Source organism: Lepidochelys kempii, chromosome 8, assembly GCF_965140285.1.
Source record: "Lepidochelys kempii isolate rLepKem1 chromosome 8, rLepKem1.hap1, whole genome shotgun sequence".
Lineage (NCBI taxonomy): Eukaryota > Metazoa > Chordata > Testudines > Cheloniidae > Lepidochelys > Lepidochelys kempii.
Window position 1 is genome coordinate 55,017,056 of NC_136387.1, and position 25,100 is coordinate 55,042,155.

General features: G+C 42.3%; 1 protein-coding gene across 7 annotated transcripts in view; it reads left to right on the plus strand.

The window, feature by feature from the left end:
* RGL1 (ral guanine nucleotide dissociation stimulator like 1) overlaps positions 1 to 25,100 on the plus strand; it is a 150,684-nt gene that overhangs the window by 17,288 nt on the left and 108,296 nt on the right. For 5 of the 7 annotated variants that reach the window (XM_073356637.2, XM_073356644.2, XM_073356640.1 and 2 more), the window contains exon 2: positions 14,717 to 14,889. In XM_073356637.2, coding sequence (XP_073212738.1) covers positions 14,830 to 14,889 — 60 coding nt within the window. In that variant the 5' untranslated portion in view covers positions 14,717 to 14,829. The remainder of the gene's footprint in view (positions 1 to 14,716; positions 14,890 to 25,100) is intronic. The other 2 variants (XM_073356642.2, XM_073356645.1) reach the window with 1 other exon arrangement.

The window sequence follows — 25,100 nt, forward strand, 5'->3', positions numbered from 1 at the left end:
AACACCACTCTGAGCTAGGTATATGTTAGGCCTGATTCTCATTTATACTAAGGCCCCTTTATACTAGTCTGAGCAGTATCTAGGGGCTTAGTGTAATTGAGAATCAGGTCCTCTTATCTTCATTTTACAGGAGGAAAACTGAGGCACAGGTAATAGCCTGGCAAATATTTGTTGCCCAGTGAATTAGGGACTAGGCTAGGAACAGGTTTCAGAGTAACAGCCGTGTTAGTCTGCATTCGCAAAAAGAAAAGGAGTACTTGTGGCACCTTAGAGACTAACCAATTTATTTGAGCATAAGCTTTCGTGAGCTACAGCTCACTTCATCGGATGCATACTGTAGAAAATATAGAAGATCTTTTTATACACACAAAGCATGAAAAAATGAGTGTTTACCACTACAAAAGGTTTTCTCTCTCCCCACCCCACTCTCCTGCTGGTAATAGCTTATCTAAAGTGATCACTCTCCTTACAATGTGTGCGATGATCAAGGTGGGCTATTTCCAGCACAAATCCAGGGTTTAACAAGAACCTCTGGGGTGGGGGGGGGGTAGGAAAAAACAAGGGGAAATAGGTTACCTTGCATAATGACTTAGCCACTCCCAGTCTCTATTCAAGCCTAAGTTAATTGTATCCAATTTGCAAATGAATTCCAGTTCAACAGTCTCTCGCTGGAGTCTGGTTTTGAAGTTTTTTTGTTGTAATATAGCAACTTTCATGTCTGTAATCGCATGACCAGAGAGATTGAAGTGTTCTCCGACTGGTTTGTGAATGTTATAATTCTTGACATCTGATTTGTGTCCATTTATTCTTTTACATAGAGACTGTCCAGTTTGACCAATGTACATGGCAGAGGGGCATTGCTGGCACATGATGGCATACATCACACTGGTGGATGTGCAGGTGAACGAGCCTCTGATAGTGTGGCTGATGTTATTAGGCCCTGTGATGGTGTCCCCTGAATAGATATGTGGGCACAGTTGGCAACGGGCTTTGTTGCAAGGATAGGTTCCTGGGTAGTGGTTCTGTTGTGTGGTATGTGGTTGCTGGTGAGTATTTGCTTCAGGTTGGAGGGCTGTCTCCCAAGATTTGTGAGAGTGTTGGGTCATCCTTCAGGATAGGTTGTAGATCCTTAATAATGCGTTGGAGGGGTTTTAGTTGGGGGCTGAAGGTAAACACCCATTTTTTCATGCTTTGTGTATATAAAAAGATCTTCTATACTTTCCACAGTATGCATCCGATGAAGTGAGCTGTAGCTCACGAAAGCTTATGCTCAAATAAATTGGTTAGTCTCTAAGGTGCCACAAGTACTCCTCCTTTTCTTTAGGCTAGGAACAGAATTTAGGTAGTCCAACTCCCAGATTTGTGTCTGAGCCACAAGACCATCCTGCTCCAAAACATACAGACTGCAATTCCTTCCATAGGCCAATTCTTATCATTGCCTATGTCAGTACGGCAACTCTACTGAATATGTGCTCATAGCAGATACAGGATGCAGATCTCTCTGGCATCCTACCATGCTCACCCCCTCCCCTCCAAATTTGGCCTTCGGAAATAAGAACAGCTATTGCAGAACAAATCAGTAGCCTGCCTAGATCAGTATCAGATCTGCAACAGTGACCAGTTTCAGATGCTTCAAAGACTCCTATAGCCTTCCATAATTCACTGTATTGTGCAGTACTATCCTATCATCTGGTCAGGTTCTGCCCTGTAGCAGGAGCTTTGTTAGCTCATATAATTTTCATTTTAGATAGTGTGCTGCAGATATGATTCTTATTCATATAAGTATCTAATCCTTGATCAAAGCTCACTAATCATGATTGTTGCAGCTCTGGCTTTGAATGTGCTCAGACCATAGAGGTGAAAAGATTTATTTCCCCCACTTATATGCTTTTGTGAGTCTTGTATTAATCAGCATGTTGCTAACCGCTGTATATTACATTTACATGTTTTCAGCTATTTGTGTACAAAATACACAGCCTGATTCCTTCCAGACAATTGTACTGCAGACTTCTGGGGGCTTGTTTACAATGCTGTGCATAGTGACTTAAATTCATAATTCTCACTATTGTTAGTAGAGGTTACATATGCAGCACGGCCTGCTAAAGCTGTACCCCACAAAATGGAAGGGGAAGGTGGGGCAGGGAGCATATCCCCTTATGCAAGTAGCAGGGCCGATATCTTCATGTACTTGAGAGATCAACATAAGAATGGCCATACTGGGTCAGGCCACTGGTCCAACTAGCCCAGTATCCTGTCGTCTGGCAATGGCTGATGCCAGATGCTTGAAAGGGAATGAACAGAACAAGGCAATTGTTAAGTGATCTGACCCCTATCATCCAGTCCCAACTTCTGGCATTCAGAGGTTTAGGGATACTCAGAGCATAGTGTTGCATCCCTGACAATCTTGGCTAGTAGCCATTGATGGACCCAATCTCCATGAACTCATCTAATTCTTTTTTGAACCCTCATAGAGTTTTGGCCTTCATAGCATCCTCTGGCAATGAGTAGATCTTTTAAATAGTTCCTTTCTTTTCAGGAGGGTCAGGAAGCTTAATTCACTAATAATGTTTGTAAAGTGCTTTGCGATCTTCTAATGAAAGGTGTCTTAGAAGTGCTGAGTGTTATTAATTGTAAAAATAAAACAAGCTGTGGTGTCCAAGACTGTGTATGAGTTTATGGGGAGTGCTTTGTGCTGCTGTGGTTTCCCTACAAAGTCAGTGCATAACTGTATGTAATTCAGTGTTATGTACATGGTGCGTTGATACACTTCAGCATGAAAAGTACATTGTAAAACTAAATTCCATTCAAAGGAAAACTAAAATACATTTGATGAAAAAATTGTTAGACAGTCACCTCATACTGTCTGCAAAGAAGCCATGACTGTTTTCCTCTTAGTATGAGAGAAGGGTCTAGCTGTGATATATTAAATGCTTTAAGAACTGGAATGTACTTCTTTTTCTTTAAGATTTCAAATGCTTCAGTAGGGCTATGTCTGGGTTTCTCATCAGCTCTTCATAATACCTTGGGTAATCCATAACAGCATTTTCAAAGGCAACAGAGAATGACTTGTGTGTGTCTGTTTTATCCTAGATTATGTTTTCCTAAGGTTAAGGGTTAAAGTTTTTACAGATGTGGCTGCCGTCTAATTGGCCCCTTTTTATATACAAGTGCTTGATAGCTCAATTTGTGAAATACAGCATCTCCATTTTGGTACCAGTCTGGAATGCACCAGATGGAATATTTTGCTGCCTCTCAGTTTCCTAGTCTGCACAGGGATGGTATATCACTTTCAGTGCACAGGACAGAGGATATTCCTGCTCTGTATTACTGTAACTCTGACACATCATTTCAGCTCCTACACTTCTTGCACCTGGATTGCAGGATAAGACCATTTTTAAAATTTTGCATGTGTTTTTCTCCTCTTTCTTTCCCTCCATCCACATCAGCAGGTCTTTGATGAAGGGCCTTTTCCCATAATCCACCATACCAGCCCTTGACAGTGTTTCTCCTCATCCAACTCTGAAGCTTTTGAGGAGGGGCCTTTTCTTTCATCTGGGTTTGGCAGATGAAATTTCACATGGAATCTCTATATTTGTAGTACAGTGAAACACGGCCAAGTAAAGTTAAACTGGTTAAGCAAAATGACTGATTAAAATGAAAATACATGAAAGTGAGCCATGTTCATAAACACAAATAGATAATAAATATAAATCCGCTTTTAAATTTATTGCAAGTGTGTAGCTTTATTCTGTTATGAATCAGGCATCATGCACTGAGTCATAGATGAATTAGATTACCCACATGGTTTGAATTGTAATAGCTGTAGCGGTGTTCTGTAGGAAGTTGCTTGGAAGAAAAAAAATTTGGTATCTATTGTACCTTCTGTCTTAGTATTTCAGAGCACTCTACAAACATTAAGGGTAAGCTCTTTGGGGCAGAGGCCATGCTGTCATATGTCTTTGTACAGTGCCTAGCCCTAGGGGCTTTGAGCTTGATTGTGCCCTTTGGACACTACCATAATACAAATAATGAATAAGAACATTGTGCCTAGCCCTGCCTGGGTGCATAAGGGTGGAGAGCACAGAAGGAAACTCCCTCCTGCATAGGGTCTGAACACAAATCAACAACAGCCCTGAAGGGGATCTTTAAAAAGGCACTGCTAGGTTGGTTGGTTTGGAGGCAGAGCCGGGGTAGTGGGTGAAGAACCATGATCTGGCCTTAAGTAAGCTTCACAGTACCCATCTGAGATGGGGAGGTATTACCCATCCTTTAATAATGGATACATTTAGGGACAGGAAGGTCATGTGACTTTCTCAGAGTCACACAGTAGGTCAGTGGCAAAGTCCTGATTCCCAATCCTCAGCCCTAACCAGCAGACCACTTTCCCCCTTGTATTGTACTCACTATTGTTACCCCTTTTGACCTGAGCGCTTAGCCAATAATCAGCGTCTTGCAGATTGTCTCTGTTAGTAGGAAAAATTGATGATGGAGTCAAGTATTTTTTTTATACAATCCTATTTATTTACAAAGAATGTACATAAAGTCCTGTTTCCCTGAACGCTGTAGGAAACAAACAACAGGAGAGAGTTTCTTTGCTCGCAGTTCCCCGACTCTTTCTAGTAAGCAGTCTTCCCAAAAGCTCTATCTCTTAGCTTTTTCTCAGGATCACCTTCTTGGCTATCTCTGGGGTTTTCTTGCTGCCTTTTCTGTATGCTTCTGTGGTGTTTCTGCTCATTGTTTCTGTCTCCTTCTAGGCTCCATCAAACTATACGCAGCCCTCTGTTTTTCCATTTAGACCTGAGGAAAAACCTCTGACAGCATGACTCTCAACTCCTATTCCTGCACATCGCAGGCCACAGAACTTGACCCTAGGGTTGCCAAATTTTAATCACACAAAACTGAACATCCTAGCCCCGCCACTTCTCCAAGGCACCCCCACCCCGCTCACTACATTGGGATGTTTGAGGGGTTGCAGGCTCTGGGGTGGGACCGGGGATGAAGGGTTTGGGGTGTAGGAGGGTGTTCCAGGCTGGGGGGGATGGGGCCGAGGGATTCGGAGTGCGGGAGGGGGCTGTGAGTTGAGTCAGGGGGTTGGGGTGCAGAAGAGGGTATGGGCTGTGCGCTGGGGGTGCGGGCTCAGGTGGTGGTGGGGATGAGGGGTTCAGGGTGTGGGAGGATGCTCTTGGCTGGGGCAGGGGTTGGGGTACAGGAGGAGGCTCTGGGTTGGGGAGGAGGTCAGGGCTGGGGTTGGGGTGCAGGCTTACCTCGGGCGGCTCCCAGTCAGTGGCCCCGCGGGGCTGAGACAAGCTCCCTGCCTGTCCTGGCTCCGTGCTGCATCTTGGAAGCAGCAAGCAGGTCCATCTCCTAGGTGGGCTGCCCAGGAGGCCCCACACACTGCTCTCACACGTAGACACCACCCCCCCAGCTCCCATTGGCCAGGAACCATGGCCAAGGGGAGTGTGGAGCTGGTGCTGGGGGTGGGGGCTGCGCACAGAGCCCTGTGGCCTCCCCGCCTAGCAGCCAAACCTGCTGGCTGCTTCCAGGATGCACTGCGGTGCCAGGACAGGTAGGGATAGTCTGCCTTAGCCCTGCAGCACCGTCAACCAGACTTTTAACGGCCTGGTCGGCAGTGCTGACTGGAGCCGCCAGGATCCCTTTTGAAAACCGGACACCTGGCAACCCTACTTGACCCATCCATTCCTGTAATAGGCCCATAACCTCTGGCTGAGTTACTGAAATCCTCAAATCTTGGTTTAAATACTTCAAGTTAAAGAGAATCCATCATTTAATTTAGTTCAAATCAGCAAATGAATGCTGCCACACTCTGCAGAGGAAGGCCAAAAAAAAGAACACAAGGGTCACTGCAGATCTGATCTGGGGAAAAATTCCCAATCCCAAAAATGGCAGTCAGTTAGACCCTGAGCACAGAGTCATAGACCTGGGAAAGAATTTTCTGTAGTAACTCTGAGCCCTCTCCATCTAGCGTCCCATCTCCAGCTGTTGAAGATATTTACTAATAGCAGTCGCAGATGGGTCATATGCCATGGTAGGCAATCTCATTATATTATTATCAAGCTCAGTCTTGAAACTAGTTAGATTTTTTGCTCCCACTACTCTCCTTGGAAAGCTGTTCCAGAACTTCACACCTCCAATGATTAGAAACTTTAGTTTAACTTCAAACCTAAATTTGCTGACTGACAGTTTATATCCATTTGTTCTTGTGCCAATATTGGATCTTAACTTAAATAACGCCTCTGAGGTATTTAGAAAGCAATCATATCTCCCTTCAACTTTTGTTTTGTTAGGCTAAACAAGTCAAGCTTCTTAAGCCTCCCCTCATAAGGTGAGTTTTCCATTCCTCTGATCATCCTAGTAGCCTTTCTCTGTATCTGTTCCACTTTGAATTAATTTTTCTTAAATGTGGGAAATCAGAATTGCCTGCAGTGTTCCTGATGAGGTCTTACTAGTATCTTCTGTAATGGTAATACCACTTCCCTATTTCTACTGGAAATACCTTGCCTGATGCATCCTAGGATTGCATTAGCCTTTTTCATGGCCACATCACATTGGCGGCTCATAGTCATCCTGTGATTGACCAATACAGCCAGATCTTTCTTCTCCTCTGTTGCTTCCAACTGATACATCTCTGTTGTATAGCAAAAATTCTTGTTGTTAGTCCCTAAAGGCATGACTTTGCACTAAATAAATTTCATCCTGTTTCTATTACTTCCATTTTCAAGGTCATCAAATCTTCTTGTATGATATTCTGGTCCTCCTTTGTATTGGCAATACCTCCCAACTTTGTGCTATCCATAAATTTTATTAGCACATTATCACTTTTTGTGCCAAGGTCGTGAATGGAAATGATAAATAAGATTGATCCTAAGACTGATTCTTGAGGAACTCCACTAGAAGCCTGCCTCCAGCCTGACAGGTCACCTTGAAGCATGACTGTTGCAGTATCCCCTTTAACGAGTTCCTTACCCACCTTTCAATTCTTGTATTAATCTTCATCTTCTCCAATTTAAATAATAATTTCCTATGTGGACCTATATAAAATGCTTTACTGAAATCCAGATAGGTTAGATCTATTGCATTTTATTTGCTAAAAAATCGATTATCTTCTCAAAGAAAGAGATCAAGTTGACTGGAATGTTCTACATTTTGTAAAACCATGTAGTATTTTATCCCAGTTACTGTTTACCTCTATGTCTGTAACTACTCTCTTTTTCAAAATTTCTCCTAAGACCTTGTATACATTGAGGTCAAACTAACAGGCCCGTAGTTTCCCGCATCATTTTCTCCCCTTTCTTAAATATAGACACTGTATTTACAATTCTCCAGTCATAGGGCACAACCCTTGAGTTTACAGATTCATTAAAAATCCTTGCTGTTGGGCTTGCAATTTCATATTCCAGTTCCTTTAATATTCTTGGATGGAGATTATCCGGGGCCCATAGATTTGGTCTCATTAAGCTGTTTGAGTTTGGCTTCCACCTTGGATGTTGTAATTTCTGCTTCCATACCTTGTTCCCATTAGCCACCCTGCCACTGTCCCCAAACTCCTCATTACTCTTATTAAATGAATTTTTTGCCTAAGTTTTTAGGTGTTGCACCATACCTACATTATCATTAATCTCCACCCCATCCTCAGTGTTTAGTCATCCCACTTTTTCTTTCCCTGTTTTCTTTTTCTTTTTATGTTTAAAAAACCTTTTACTATTGGTTTCTATTTCCTTTGCAAGGTCCAGCTCTGCTTGGCTTTTGGAAATTCTCATTTTTTCTCTACGCTTTCTGACCTCCAAGAAGTAGCTTTCCTTGCTGATCCATCCCTGCTTTCATTTCTTTCTCTTAATAACCTATCTGAGATGCTTGTTAATCCAGTTTGGTCTGCACCCCTTCCCTTTGAATTTTCCGCCTTGCTTGGGATGCAGGCTTCAGATAGTTTCTTCAACTTTGACACCATAATTCCAAGCCTCCTTCACATTCAGATGCTTGAGCTCTTCCATTTAGTCCCCTTCCCTAGCTAATTCCCTTAGTTTTTTAAAGATCAAGTTCAATGGTTATTAGCCAAGATGGTCAAGGATGCACCCCAATGCTCTGGGTGTCCCTAGCTTCTGGCAAACAGAGACTGGGCGTGGACATCAGGTTATGGATCACTCAGTGATTGCCTGTTCTGTTCATTCCCTTTGAAGCATGTGGCATTGGCCACTGTCAGAAGACAGGATACTGGGCTAGATGGACCTCTGGTCTGACTCAGTCTGGCTGTTCTTATGTTAAGGGCCTTAGTTGCAGACATATTTTTGTTTATTCTTCCATTTAGTTTAAACTGAACTAAGTCATGATCACTTGAAGCAAGATTGTCTTATACAACCAGCTCTTCTTTGAGGTCCTTGGTCGCTTCTTACCAATACTAAATCTAAAATGGCATCACCTCTTGTTGGTTCAGCGACTGGTGAAGAAATCTGTCGGATTTCTATCTGGGCCCTACTATTATTAGTAGCACTTGTTCTCCAATCTATATCTGGGAAATAAAATTTTCCCATAATCACACAACTCCCAGTATTATTTATTTCATTAAAAATATGAAAGAGGTCTCTATCCGTGTCCAAATTGGATTCTGAGGGTCTGTAGAAGACCCCGATCACTGTGTCAGTGGAACCTCTCTTACTTTTCTTCCCCAAAAGGATTTTGACTCACATGATTGCCTTAAAAATCATGTGGTTTTAAAAATAATATATGTTGTGTTTTTTGTTTGCCTTCTGGTGTGGGAGTCTTCAGCGTTCATGTTTTCAAACTTTTCTCCACAATTATGAGGTCTAGAATCTTATCTCTCTCTCTCCCTTCCCCCCCTTATGATTTTTCAGGTAATAACTTCAGCTGGGGCTTTTAGGAAAACATGAGATGACCTAACACATGCAATAAAATTGTGAAATTTGACAACATGGCACCCATCATTTATTTGTGTTTTGTCCGATGCAAATTTGAATTAGTAATTATGTATATTTGCATCTCTGCAGCACAGATTTGCAAGTCGGTGATGACATAGTGCATAGGCCAGTCACATGACATTATTGTTTAATTTTTACTTTACAGTAGTGCCTAGAGGTTCCAGTCAGGTTTGGTTCTAGGTGCTGTTCATATACAAACAAATATATGATCCAGTTTATTAATCGATCAGTCATTAAACACACAATCCAATTCCCCTTGAAGTTGACAGGAACCTTTCTACTGCCTTCAGGGCAGCTGAATCAGGCCCTTAATCTATTAGATCTGTATTAGCATTAGACTTTTAATGCATTTATTTAAGAAATGAGCCATAAATAATGTTTTACAAAAGGCATCATGTCTTTCTTTAAAGCCTGAATGAATCCTTGTTATTTTAGCCCCTGTCTTGAAAAAAATAAAAAAATAATTGTTACTAGGCCACCAGGCCTGAATGGAGAATAGGAAGGATAGGAAGTCATTCCAGCTGTTTTCCTTTTGTTGGCACTCAGCGCTCTGAGCAGGAATTGCTGAGCAAAGAACATCGTTTCCCAAGAGAGGTTCATTGGGGTAGCACAAACGCAGTCTGGCTGTTTTTTAATTAAAAGCTCCTGCCAAATACTATCATGGGGGGGAAAGGGAGGAATGTATGAAGACTGGAGTCCCCTTGGAAAAGAGAGAAACCTGCCTCAGAAAGCAAGCAGAGTGTTTTCTCTCTTCTAAACTCTTGCTTTTTAGCACTTAACCACGTAACCAGAAGAGACCTGCTTCTGCCCTCCTCCCCCCACAAATCTCTGTTTTGAGTATTGCTTCTCAACAGAGAGACTAAGTTGGAGAAGGATTGTGCAACTTTGGAAATGGTTTTGGACCAGCTAGTGGAACAAAAAATAAGCAAATTCCTTCTCTAAGGAGGTTGCCAAATTATTGACTTACACATCAGGCTACGTTATAGCGATAAATGCACATCTGGTCTTGGTGTACTGCGTGTCTAAACCAACTTTTTAAAGCAAAAAAGTGCAGTGATTTCTTTGCTTCTCCCTTGCTCCACAAATAAAGCTTAAGAAAACAAACCATAAAAAGTAACTGAATGGTGTTTACGGTGGGATACAGTGCCTCTTCACCTCTAGCTTCCTGGTTTTAATCCAGAATAACTCCTTAATAACCGAAAGCTGTTACCACATGATGGCAGTTTGGTGGCCAGCGTGAAATGGATTTGGTGGTTTAATTCCAGTCCTCAGTGGACAGAAGTCCACATCACAAAACCCATCACTACAGGTAATACTATCTGGCACTTTTATTGGCAATCTCAGCAGAGGGTTTAGGGACTGAACTGTCCTCTTCAAGTTGGCAGTTTCAGGTAAGAGTTGAGGCGTATTGGCAAGGCATTATGGCGAAGCTTGCATTGCATCAGTCTATGCTGTGTATCTTTCCTGTGACTTGAGGACTTAACGCCTCCAAGGCTTCCAGTCTGGGTCTGCTCACCAGTACTAAAAAAGGGGAGAAAATCATGTGCCTCCTATATAGCAGCATGGAACACCTACTATTAGCCTGCTGGAATAATAGTTTATTTTAATGCATTTTGGCCACCAGGATCTGGCAAGAGCATATCTATTATCCCTGCAAGTGACTCAGACATTTCTGCGTGAGCAGAAAGATTTTGTGTTAATTTCATTTTTAATGTTACTTCACTTTTAAAGAACACCACAGAATCACAGAATATCAGAGTTGGAAGGGACCTCAGGAGGTCATCTAGTCCAACCCCCTGCTCAAAGCAGGACCAATCCCCAGTTTTTGCCCCAGATCCCTAAATGGCCCCCTCAAGGATTGAACTCACAACCTTGGGTTTAGCAGGCCAGTGTTCAAATCAGTGTGCTATCCCTCCCACCACCAAGTCCCTTTTTTCTGTAGTCTTGTCAGAATTTTTTTCATCCAGAATTATAGAAGGGCTACACCAGATCAGACAAGCGGTGCAGTATCTAGGGTTTGACAGTCGGCTGCTTCAGAGGAAGGTGCAGAAAAGCAGTAGCCAAAAGTTATGGAATAACCTGCTCCTGGAAAAGTTTCTTCCTAACTACTGTCATAGTGGTTTGCACATGCCCTGAAGCAGGAGGGTTTATTTACTACTACTTTAAAAAAAAATCCTCTCTAATGTAACCGTGCATGTTCTCATTGTCCACATAAATGACTAATCCTTTTTTTGAATCCTACTGAGCTCTTGGCCACAATGATATTTTGTGGCAAAGAGTTTATTGTTTATAATATTCTCCTAACACTAATATTTCATTCTCCATTTGTCTGGTACTTTTCTACTTGATCCCTGGAGAAAAAAAATAATCAGGATTTTGCTTTTACTCTTCCGTGTGTGTTTATGAGACAGCATCATTCAACATGGGCCTGATTCTGAAGTTGGTACTCCATGTTTTTACTCAGGCAAAACTTTCATTGACTTCAGCTGGAGTTCTGTTTTGCATATAAAATTTCCAGATTTCATCTCATATCTTTAGTAATGTCTCCTCAGCCCTGAGAATAGGGTTGATTTGCTAGCTAGTGCTCTCCTAGTTGGCCAACCGCTGCTTGTAAAAATCAACACAAAACACTGTCGATTCTCTCATGCTGTGTGATATGTTTTTTAACCTTTTGCTAATACTGGTGGGGTTTATAATTGTTATTTTTGAATAAATGTTTTAAATCCAAAGGGCATTCCTCACCAGATCACTTTGGGGCTTCAGCTGCCTGAAATGTTCCATTTCTGTGCTCATCTATTACAGTAAAGGGCACCCTGGAAATACCTAACATAGGTACTTGCCATTGTCCTTTTTAGTAGACAAATGTTCTTATAATACATTAGGGTATTTTATGATTTTTAATTTTATTCCCAGGCAAACAATTATTCTTGATGTTTCTGTTATGGTTGTATGTGTAGCTATCCCTCAGTCCGCTTTCTATTTTTATTATATCATTATACATCTCATTTTTTGTGCTACCTACTATTCCAAATTTGGATTCTCTCTAACATCTCCCATCATCATGGTATCTGAACACAGAAGGATTTCCCTCTACAATGTTTCCTTTTGGGTTTAGTTTTGCTTTTTGGTCTTTGGCTGGATCTTAAGGATGGTTCAACTGTTCAGGAATAAGGTGAACGTTCAAAGCATGGTCAACTTCCTGTATTTGTACGGTGCCTCTAGCATTGTGCACCTTCCTGTCTTTTGTTTCTGTGTGTCTTTATTTAATGTGGAATTAAAAATAGATGTCATATGGCTGGAAATAGAAACTAACATCCTCAAATGAATATTTTGGCATCCGAACACAAATGTGTCAATAATAATAAACAACTTAATCCCAAAGGACGCTAACATGTGTACAAACCGTGGTTCAAAACTTGTCACTTGCAAGTAATTCTGCTGAAGTCCATAGGAGTACTTGTGTACTAAAGATGAACCGGATTTCATAGAATCATAGAATATCAGGGTTGGAAGGGACCCCAGAAGGTCATCTAGTCCAACCCCCTGCTCAAACCAGGACCAATTCCCAGTTAAATCATCCCAGCCAGGGCTTTGTCAAGCCTGACCTTAAAAACCTCTAAGGAAGGAGATTCTACCACCTCCCTAGGTAACGCATTCCAGTGTTTCACCACCCTCTTAGTGAAAAAGTTTTTCCTAATATCCAATCTAAACCTTCCCCACTGCAACTTGAGACCATTACTCCTCGTTCTGTCATCTGCTACCATTGAGAACAGTCTAGAGCCATCCTCTTTGGAACCCCCTTTCAGGTAGTTGAAAGCAGCTATCAAATCCCCCCTCATTCTTCTCTTCTGCAGGCTAAACAATCCCAGCTCCCTCAGCCTCTCCTCATAACTCATGTGTTCCAGTTCCCCAATCATTTTTGTTGCCCTTCGCTGGACTCTCTCCAATTTATCCACATCCTTCTTGAAGTGTGGGGCCCAAAACTGGACACAGTACTCCAGATGAGGCCTCACCAATGTCGAATAGAGGGGAACGATCACGTCCCTCGATCTGCTCGCTATGCCCCTACTTATACATCCCAAAATGCCATTGGCCTTCTTGGCAACAAGGGCACACTGCTGACTCATATCCAGCTTCTCGTCCACTGTCACCCCTAGGTCCTTTTCCGCAGAACTGCTGCCTAGCCATTCGGTCCCTAGTCTGTAGCTGTGCATTGGGTTCTTCCATCCTAAGTGCAGGACCCTGCACTTATCCTTATTGAACCTCATCAGATTTGGTCCTATGTACATACTTACTACAGGACTGTAATGCAGCTGCCAAACAGCAAAGAGCACAAGTGACAAGAAGCTAAGAACACTTGGGCATACTCTTCCCAAAAGTACAATTGGATCTGTTAATAGCTTAGCCAAGCAGATGGGACCAAAGTTTGTGAAGTCTCATCCAAGGATCCAAACTCATTGGTCTGCATAATATTCAGTTAGCCTATGTCAGAAGGGCAAAAGATTGAGTTGATGGGATTTGACCCTGTGGACCCATATTGTTGTTGTTATTTATTATCAGTGCTAGTCAGAATTGGGACCTCGTTGTGCTAGAAGCTTTACAAATACATAGGAAGGCACAACCCCTGTCCCAAAGCACTTTCAATCTAATGAAAGTCAAGATGTGGCAAGGATGCGTAGCAACCAGGAGGGATGTGGGACAGAGAAACAAAGTAACAGAAATGAGAACATGCATTTAGATGGGCTAGATGCATAACTTGATTGTTCTAAGTCATTTCAACTTTTGTTTTTAACAGAAATAAACATTAGCAGTCCCCACTGGCCCTTTACCTAGCCATTATGAATTGGTGATCTCTTGTATGCATCACAGTAGAAGTAGATCTTGAAGAGAGATCTGAAGAAGGAAGTATAGTGGTTTTATCAGCTAGTTCAAAGTAGGTGTTCCATGCATAATGGTGGCAGAGAAGAAACTATGAATATAATGGTTGGAGAAGCAGACCAATCAAAGATCAAGCCTGGCATCATTGGTAGAGTGGATGAGGCTACAGGGGTTGGAGGTCTCAAAAAGAGCGAATCAGTAGGGAGTAGCAGAGTTGTGAGGGCCTTATAGGTGAATACTCGATGGTTGAATTCAGTGCAGCAGAAAATGGTAGCCAGTGGAGGGATTCAGAGAGGGGATGTGTTCAGAACAATGATCAAGGAAGACCATTTTAGCAGCTGCATTTTGAATGGACTGGAGGAGGGGTGATGTCTGGTGCTAGGGAGGCCAGAGAGGAGGAGTTTGCAGTAGTCGAGATGAGAGACAAGGGCCTGAGTAGGAGTTCTAGCAGTGTGGACAGAAAGAGAAGGCTGGACTTGATAGGTGTTCAACCTACCTTCCTAGTCTAGACCGGATCTTGTTTTAAAATGTGTTCCCAACCTGTTTTCCTAATCTAAACATACCCTTATGGAGGAAGAAGCTGCACGATGTGGACACCCAGGTTGCAGGCCCTAGTGGCAAAGTGGTTAATGGTTCCTTCAACAATGACAGAGAAAGAGGGGAATTGGGAGGGTTGGAAAGGGAGATTTGAGACTTACTCCACTATGCCATCCACTCTGACCAGTGGCTTTCTATGTAACTAACAAATATTACATGTGCCTGCCTCCTTATCTATACAATGACTATATTCAATGGATTAATCTCATAAGAAAGAGACCATGAGAACATATAAGGAAACATGTTACTGTTTGTATTTAAAACACCTCTCCCTTATTTCTTTCACACAGATACAGAATTCCTCCTACAAGTATCTGGTTCTGCAGAGATTTAATAGAAGACTGCACAAGCAGCATCTGGAACCAAAGCTCCCACTAAGCTGGAGAGTACACGGCACTGATGTATGGACCACTATACCCGAATATGGGATACTTTAGAGATGGAGGAGGTAAATCAACTGGAGGTGACAAATTGTTATTGCTTTGCCCTTTTTGCCAAGTCTAATTTAATAGATCTATAGTTTTATTCAGAATCATGATAATCAATAAAGCCCTGAAGTTTCAGTTAGGAAATGAGCAGCAGATAAAACAGAGTTATGTGGTTGTAGAGAGCAGTATATTAATTTAAATGTTGTTTGTTCTGTATGTCTTTTTAGTTCCATTGTTTAGATTTGAAGGGGAGAGCAAGGAGCAGTGCTCAAAAGAAAATTGTAAAGAATGGGGAGCTCTGATATAATGGTGCATAATGTTGTGTTCAGCTCTGGAGCAGGGCTACAAGGAGGTAATAAAGTTTTACAGGATGGGATGAAATGGGGTAGAATGAATGCTGCAAAATATATCCAAAGGGGCATGCTGATAAGTAATGAATTCTTATTTCACTTTAATGTTGTCCACTTTGTTCCAGTGAAGCAGAAGAAGATGCTGCTTCTGGTTGAACTCCAAGAAAAAGAAAGGGTGAGGTCCCAATCCAGCTGGAATATTAGAGCCTTTCTGTTGACTTCAAGGGTAGTTGGACTGAGCCCTAAATCCTGCTTTCAGTTACACCAGTGAGACTCCATTGACTTCAGTGGATTTACATAATTGTAACTGAGAACAGAATTGGGTTTAGGGTGCTCATTCTGATTCACAGGTTGTGAGTGCCTTCTCCAGGTCCATTTTAAGAATGGTGTGACCTGGGGAGGAAGTTATGGAATCTAACTGCAGGGTTATGGATTCCCTGATATTTTGAAGCCCTCTTATTTTTCTAAGATTGTCACCTGGCAGAACTCTCAAAATGCTGGATTTCTGAATGGTTGGCCTTCCTATTGGAACATCCCACGGAAGAGTTCAACCTGTGTGGTCTCTCTTAACTATAATAGAAACCACAAAATAAAGTAATGGTTGATTATCAGTTGCTCCCTATTATTGAAGGGTTGATTCCGGCTGTCTTAGGGGACAAGAAGGTGGCGGTAGCATATGGCTCAGCTTTGCTTTGTGGTTCTGGGCTGTTCCCTACACCTAAACAATTCACAAGATGATACTTTAATTCTGTAATTAAACCTTTTGAACCTAAGATGCAGAGTTAATTTCGGGACTTAAATCTTGATCTTTGAAATAGATATTTTAGAAGCTATTAACTAATTCTTAGGGCAGTAGCTGTTCTAGGGGCAGCTAATAAAACTAATCTCTGGAACTAGTCTCTTTAGAAGTAATAAAACTAAATTATTGAATGGGCCTCTTTTGAAATCTGTGTGTCTTCAAAGTGAATGAGTCAAACTAAAGACAAGCCAACTGATTGCAGTTGAATGGGTGGGAGGGGCAAAGTCCTTTTGCTTTGAGCTAGTTAAGATATAAAGACAGAGCTAACTGGCAAAAGTCTATTCAAGAGCAGAGAGATGCCCCAGATAGAGTGAAAGGTACTGATAGTGCCACGATGTAATTACTAAGTTCAGCATCCTTTGGGGAATAATTGTGATAAACCTAGCACTGTTATACTAAATTTTAGAAAGGGGAATTAAAGAAAAAATGAGGCTAGTCAAAAAGACCCTAAAATCAAAATTAAGGAAATCAAAATCCTTAGTCAGCATGGATGCTACGTAACCATACCATAACAGTCATAGAAGGCATGCATACCCCAAGTGAAAATGGGAAGCAGGAGGGCAAGAAGAAAAACATTATAATTAAGTAGGAAGTTTCACAAGGTTATTCAAACTGAATATTCCTTTAGAAAATTGAAATCAAACCTGTGGAAAGCCAATAAACAAGAATATAAAGTATGGCATATAAAATGGAAATTAGAAGGGTGTTTTAGAAGCAAACAGCCAAAGACATACCCCACCCCAACCCCCTGCCAGCTTTATGCTCTAATAAATTGGTTAGTCTCTAAGGTGCCACAAGTCCTCCTTTTCTTTTTGCGAATACAGACTAACACGGCTGTTACTCTGAAACCTGCCAGCTTTGTAAGTTTATCAAAAAGCAAGAAGCTCACAAGGGAATTGGTAGGTCTGCTAGACTACCAGGGAATTAGGGGAGCAATTAAGGAAGATGAGGACTTTTCAAAGATTTTAACGATTTCTTTGCCGTGGTTTTCACCACAGCGAATGTGTTTGTCCTTGCTGCTGTTTGGAGTATTAATCATTACTTGAATGAGGAGGAAAAAATCCCAGAGGAGGTGTACAGAGAAGGAAACAGTATGTTGGAAGTTACTCTTTAAACGGGTACTTGTATCAGAGGCCGGTTTGGGTCGCAAACCATGAATAAGCTCCCCCTCTCCCCCCGAACTCAACTTTGCAAGTAAAAGGAGGAACTGCTTGCTTCACCACAAGAAAGCTTTTTCTTTTTCAGTAGTATGCTATCCCATAAAGATGTCTTTTAATATTACAATATATTTGTGTCGGACTTGACAATAGGATGTTCTTTTGGGATGGAGGAGGAAATCTGGTGTGGATGCCTTAGTGATATCTTACCTTGCTTTAGTGGGCGGAGGAGAGGATGGAGAACCCAGTTCTTCCTCAAAAAGGAAGGAGGAGGAGGAGAAATGAGTAAAGTCCCCTTTCTCTCTCTTCTCCTAGAAATACACACCTGGCTATTGCTTCTTGGGTCAGTAGTGAGATGAGGAGAGGGTTGGTGGACTGTTGGCTCTCTTGTTGTTTTCTGGGGAAATGCTCTCTAAAAATCTGAGCAATTTTTAGGTTATTAGATTTTTGAGAGAAAAAGAACCTTATCGCAAAGAACAAGAGACCCAGAAGTTCAGGAAATTTGTTCAAGCCTTGCGCGGTTCCAAAGTCTGAACAGTCACTGCACATCTAGGGCTAAATCATTGGTCTGGTTAAATCTGCTTGCTACTCTGGCAGCACAAAGCAGACTTAAAGCTGGTTTATGACATCAGCTCAGTCCTCCCACTGCACAGAGGAATCCTCCAGTGCCCTAAAATTGGCCATTCCCTCACAGCCCAACATGCGTGGGGTATAAGTAGGAGAAAAGGGGGTATAGCCAGAGCATTGCTGTACTTCTGCAGTCCATGGCTGTTGGAATGCCCCCTGGAGGCTGTTGCAGCCAGCACAACTAAGAGCAGCCCTGAGGCCACTCTGCATCGGTCATTGGCACCAGCCTGGCCGTTCAAGGATCAGGGCGCTACAAAGACTTAGAGCCATGTTTGTGCTGTTCTTTCCCGGGTTGTGCTGGTGGCAGAAGGGACAGTCCTGAGGATCTGGCCTGCAGTATCTAGTACTTTGTTTTATAAAGTGCTTTGGGATATCCAGGGTATGAAAGGCACTATATAAAACCAGATTGTAACCTGGTCCAAATGCATGCACAAGAAGCATACTGAGCAATAGGGAAACTAAAAGCATGTGTGTACAGAGTAGGCTAAAACATTGCTGCAAAATAGAAAGCAGTGGGGGCTAAGCATCAAGGCCTAAAAAATGAAAGAGGATAAATCAGAAAGGGAGGGAAGAGTATCTCGAAGAGAGACACTGAGGGAAAGGGTGGGGCTCATAACTGAAGATAACAAAGATGCCTAGTAAGTAGCAGAGATTTGTGCTACAGAACATCAGATGAAAAGGGAGAGCAAGAACCAAATGAAACTAAGGTGGGAGGATGGAGATGTTTAAATGCTGGATTTATTTTTTAAACTTCTCCCAAAAGACAACAGGTAGCACAACTAAGAAACACTAACAAATATGACTATAAAAGTTTTGTTTTGTTTTTTTTTAACCTGAGAATGAAAAGCAAACAAGATGGTGCATGTGTATGTAATTCCTGGCTCACTTAGATTTGACTGAAACAAAAAGCTGAAGAATCTGTAAGTCCCTGTCAGGTGTGATTCTGTCTGTGACGTCTAGCCGAGGTGTCACTCCAGTTATATCAATATCTCACAAGAGCTGAAATCCACTAATTTGACCAAAGACATTTAAAAAGGAAAATCTGTGAATCAGTTTGGAGTTTCACAAAACGGCTGACTTTTATGAGAGAAATATTTTATCCTCTTTTGAAAACAATTGTTTTTTTATGAAGAAATTACTGAGAGTGGAGCATGTCCATGACAGCGTGTTCGTTTTTGCTTTGTGTTGTGATGTAACAGCGGTGTCGTGGCGACCACTGTTATAGTGATGTAAAGGTTTCCAGGTTATATTAGCCTCCTGTTTTCATTCAGCCATCATATTCCAGAAAATACTAATTTTGGGGTAGTTGGATTTTTCCTGTCATGGAGGTGGATTCTGGTCTCTCAGCAGTGTAAATTGAGAGGAGCTCCGCTGTTGTCAATTGAGTTACCTATCATCAAACTGAAATGTAACAATGACTTTTCTTTGTATCTGCTAAAAGTCTGCAAAGTATAAACAAACTTTTAAAATGGTGCAAATGAGAGGAGAATCAGGCCTTTGGACTCTAGTCAAAGAAAGTTTTTTTGGGAAGTTTGAGCAAAACATTTAATCCATTTGTGAATATGAGGAGAGAGAATTTTTTTTATTATTTTTTATTTTATTTTTTTGCTCCCTTCTTTTGAACAGCTCTACAGCCTAAGAGGCTGGGGGCTGTGTGCTAAAATCTGACATGGAAATAGCCCTAATTGTGGGGAAGTGCTTTAGAGCTTTTGGCTTTGATTTGACCCAATTATGAGCCTTAGAAAATCATGTACAGATCATGCACTTTAGATCTGTCTTTAAAGCTTGTAAAGGCTGCATCTGAGAGAGGATTTGCTGTAAATGCATGCATGCATGCATGGCCAATTAGGTAGTAAAAAGTAGTGAGAGATACTTCTGTGAAGAGGTGGGGACACCTGGAGCTGTAAAAAGGGCTGCAGACCTTGTAAGTTTCATCGGCGTGAGGGAAGATTCTTAAACACTCTGTAATATCTCAGCCACTGTGCACAAGGGCTCCTAGGAGCTCTTGCCTCTGCTCTTACAGATATTGTAAGTCCCAACAGGACAGAAGAGAGGTTCTGTGGGTCTTGTAAGGAGTGGAGGAGGTAAGAGAGGATTCCTGTGCACTTTGTAATGTGCATCAGAAAGAGTTCCACTCTGACACACCTTAGTGGCTGCATAGTTTATATGGCTCACAGGAGAGGGACTTCATCCTGGGTACTTCCTAAAGTGCATAGACTAGAATAATCCAGTGTTTCTAGAGAAACCATTCCAGATTATGAAGTTTAACAATGTTGTTTCCCCCTTTTGTGTGTGCGTGTGTTGTTTTTGCAAGCAGCATTGTTTCAAAGTCCTGGCAAGTGAAACTCCTTATACAGTAGTACGAGGTGCTACACATGCAGGAAAAGTATATCCTATTATATTGTGTACACTGAGACACAGTGCATGCCCGTGTAACTGTAGTCTCTGTCACATAAATTTGAAAAAGTGGTAGTGCTAAGGTTGCATGTTCATTCTTAACTTTGGTATTTCCTGATTTAGAGCTCTTAACTATGCAACCTTAATGTTCTGGTAACATAGTTTTGTGTAGGGAATATATACTGTATTTCCTTTCAGAGTAACAGCCGTGTTAGTCTGTATTCGCAAAAAGAAAAGGAGTACTTGTGGCACCTTAGAGACTAACCAATTTATTTGAGCATAAGCTTTCATGAGCTACAGCTCACTTCATCAGATGCATATCGTGGAAACTGCCTAGATTTCCAAACTCCATACAGTTTCCACAATATGCATCTGATGAAGTGAGCTGTAGCTCACGAAAGCTTATGCTCAAATAAATTGGTTAGTCTCTAAGGTGCCACAAGTACTCCTTTTCTTTTTACTGTATTTCCTTTGGCATTTTACAATCATGCTTGGGAATTCTTTAATGATTTGAAGGCTTCTGCTACCTACTAGCTTCACAAGAAGGGTTGATCTGGTCAGGGCTAGTTTTAGGGGCAGGTGAGTTGGAAAGTTGCCCTGTATACCAGCTTTTGGGCGAGGGGGTGCCACACTGCTTTTTTCTTTTTGCTCCATTGTTGTCCGGGAGTGACGGCTCCACTATGTTTTTCTGTCATGGCTGGCAAAGCCCTTAGGCCTAGCCCTGAATCTAGTGGGTTCATAGGACCTAGTTTTTCCCAGGTATAGTCATTTAAATCTCGCCAATTGATTGTAAAGTGGATATAAAACCTACTGTGATGGGTTTGATCACAGAAACCCCCTTGGGACTGCCACCTGATGTGCCAAGACTGCTTCTGCCCCTGCTTTCCCTGGCAGCTTGAGACTACAGCACCCTGTCTTGCTGAGCCAGACACGCCAGTCTGCTCCAACACAGACCCAGGGTCTGAACTACGTGCCCCAAAGCTGCAAACTTAGCTGAAAGTAACTTAAGAAGTGTTCCTGCCTTTAACACTCAGATGCCCAACTCCCAAAGGGGTCCAAACCCCAAATAAATCCGTTTTACCCTGTATAAAGCTTATACAGAGTAAACTCATGAATTGTTCGCCCTCTATAACACTGATAGAGAGAGATGCACAGCTGTTTGCCCCCCCTACCCCAGGTATTAATACATACTCTGGGTTAATTAATAAGTAAAAAGTGATTTTATTAAATACAGAAAGTAGGATTTAAGTGGTCCCAAATAATAGCAGACAGAACAAAGTGAATTACCAAGTAAAATAAAACAGAACACGCAAGTCTATGTCTAATACAGTAAGAAACTGAATACAGATAAAATCTCACCCTCAGAGATGTTTCAGTAAGTTTCTTTCACAGACTGGACACCTTCCTAATCTGGGCACAATCCTTTCCCCTGGTACAGCCCTTGTTCCAGCTCAGGTGGTAGCTAAGGGATTTCTCATGATGGCCACCCACTTTGTTCACCCCCTATATGGCTTTGGCACAAGGCAGGAATCCTTTGTCTCTCTGGGTCCGCCCTCCTTCTAAATGGAAAAGCACCAGGTTTAAGATGGATTTCAGTACCAGGTGACATCGTCACATTTCCTGTGAGACTCCAAGTCTTCATTCCTCCTAGCCTGACTCACAGGAAGGCCTGCCTGCAAATAGAGCCATCTACAGTCATTTGTCCTGGCTGATGGGAGCTATCAAGATTCCCAGCCACCATTAATGGCCCACACTTTGCATAATTACAATAGGCCCTCAGAGTCATATTTCATATTTCAAGTTTCAGATACAAGAGTGATACATTTATACAGATAGGATGACCACACTCCGTAGATTATAAGCTTTGTAATGATACCTTACAAGAGACTTTTTGCATGAAGCATATTCCAGTTACATTATATTCACGCCCATTAGCATATTTTTATAAAATCATATAGAGTGCAACGTCACACCTACCATTCTGCTTTGGTAGCATTTTACCCTCAGCTTTCACAGGTGTAAATGACTCAGCAAGGAAGGTTCCAGGCATTGAAGAATCAGCCCCATAGTTGGTAGTACAGTGCTCACTGTCTGGAATTGAAATGCTGGAAGCAGTTTTTTTGCCTTTCCTGTAAGCTGATTTTCATTTTGATGAATACACTTAATGGCCTGAAAATCATGTAATTTTTGATCCCAGCAGTTTTTTTCCAATCGATCCATTGTGGGTGTACTGGATGTCATTCATTTGAAAGATAATTGTCTGAGCTGATGAGTATTCACTCTGGATGACATAGGGCCTAATTCTCTATTGCACTGTGTGACGGATTCGGTCACAGAAACTCCCCTCGAGACTGTCACTTGATGAGCTGGGATACCACTGAGAACAACCCCCCTGCTGGAACAGGCACCCCTCAACTCCTGTCTTGCTGAGTTAGACACTCCAGTTAGTTCCAGCACAGACCCAGAAGTTGGGCCACGCCTCTCTGCAGTTCACTGAAACTGAGATTCATTCAGCCCAGGGGCTTCTCAGTTAACAGGGACTTTCCCAGCACCCAGTGTTCAGCCTTTCTGGGAGCCTTAACCCCAAATAAATCCTTTTTACTCTGTATAAAGCTTATACAGGGTAAATTCATAAATTGTCCATCCTCTATAACACTGATAGAGAGAGATGCATAGGTGTTCACTCCCCCAGGTATTAATCACTTACTCTGATTCTATTAATAAACAAAAGTGATTTTATTAAGTATAAAAAGTAGGATTTAAGTGGTTTCAAGTAATAACAGACAGAACAAAGTAAGTCACCAAGCAAAATAAAGCAAAAACATGCAAGTCTAAGCCTAATACATTAAGAAACTGATTACAGGTAATATCTCACCCTGAGAGATGTCTGAAAGAAGCTTATTGGAACTAAACTCCTTCTTAGTCTGGGCCCAATCCTTTCCCCTGGTACAGTCCTTGTTAGTTCCAGCAGACATCTCAGGTGGTAAGCATGGGTTTTCTTATGACTGGCAGCCCCTTTTGTCCTGCTCCGCCCCCTTTTATAGCTTTGGCACAAGGCAGGAATCTTTTGTCTGTGCTTGTCCCTACCCCCGCCTCATCAATGGAAAAGTACAAGAATTAAAATGGATTCCAGTATCATGGTCACACGTCACTGTAAGACCCCTAGTCTCCATCCTTCGGTTAAAAGAAAAGGAGTACTTGTGGCACCTTAGAGACTAACCAATTTATTTGAGCATAAGCTTTCGTTCAGTTGGCCCACATGTACACAGGAAGGCTTGCAGATAAATAAACCATTTACAACCAATTGTCCTAGTCAGTGGGAGCCATCAAGATTCTGAACCACCATTGATGGCCCACACTTTGCATATAATTACAATAGGACCTCAGAGTTATATTTCATATTTCTAGCTTCAGATACAAGAATGATACATGCATACAAATAGGAGGAATGTATTCAGTAGGTTATAACCTTTGTTATGATACCTTACAATAGACCTTTTGCATAATGCATATTCCAGTTACATCATATTCACACTCATGAGCATATTTCCATAAAACATATGGAGTGCTAAAATCTGGCATGGAAATAGCTGATTTTTACTGGGACGCTGCTGCCAGCCAGGGTCCCAGCCGCCGATCCCACTCAGCCCGCTGCCTGCCTGGGTGAACAGAAGCCCCAGCTGGCAGCAGGCTGAGTGGGGCCAGCAGCCCGCTGCCGCCGGTCTGGGGTTCTGTCCGCCACCCTGCTCAGCCCACTGCTGGTCTCGGGTTCCGGCCGCTGGCCCCTTGTCAGCTGGGGTCCCGGCCATCAGTCCCACTCAGCCTGCTGCCGGCCTGGGATACCAGCCACCAGCCCCGCTCACCTCGCTGCTGGTCCGGTGTTCCAGCCGCCCAGCCCCCTGCCAGCTAGGGTCCTGGCCGCCGGCCCACTTAGCCCGCTGCCAGTCTGAGGTTCCGTCAGGGGGCCCCTGTAAATGTAAAATTTATTACTGGCACAGGAAACCTTAAATTAATGAAGACTTGGCGTGCCACTTCTCAAAGGTTGCCAACCCCTGATCTACTGCCTAGAGTCTGGCTACCTTGTTCCTTTTTCCCTTGCTCTCCTGGACATTCTTCGGCTAGAGGCTGATCATTCTGGTCCCTGAAGATGGTCCTCTTTCCTCTCCTGTTAGGCAGGAGTGGCCCCTGTTAGTCAGCAAAGTTGGTTCCTCCTTGTTTTCAGGTACTGTTATAGGTGTTTTGACTTGTCTTTTCAATGAAGAACCTGGATGCTCGCTATAGCAACAACTAAAAATGAGGAGGGGTCAGCACTATGTAACTCTCTCAGTTCTTTGTGGACTATCCGTAAGGGCTTCATGAACCACACCAGTGATCCATGGTTCACAGCTTCGGAACTTTCCAGGGTTAACTATATTTTAAAGTGTCACACAGTGAAAAGGTTGAGTTTGTACTCACAAGTGGATTTATGGTTCATTCTCCTTGCAAGGGTGAAAGAATGCACAGAGAGAGTCATTAGCAGAAACATATATAATGTATATAGCAGAAGTGGCAGAAACACGTCTTGTCTTCACTAGAAAATATTATCGTGTTTGAACACAATTATGGAAAGTCAAATTAGTTAACACATTGCTGACCCTGGCTGACCAGCCAGTATAGATCATGGCAAATCTTGTTTAACTAATAATTATTAAACCTTGCTGGAACTACAAAATAATAGTTGTAGTAACCCAAGCTGCAGCTGGCTCAGAATAGTTATTCTTTTCTGTATTACCATCAGTCCCTGAGATCTTTATGGATCATCCTTTATATTAATCAGAGCCTGGATCCTCTTGGTATTGTATATGCATTCTGATCTCTGCTCCTCACCTTGGATAGGTTGTCAGATACCACAATGATGGGGACTTACAATTTCCTAG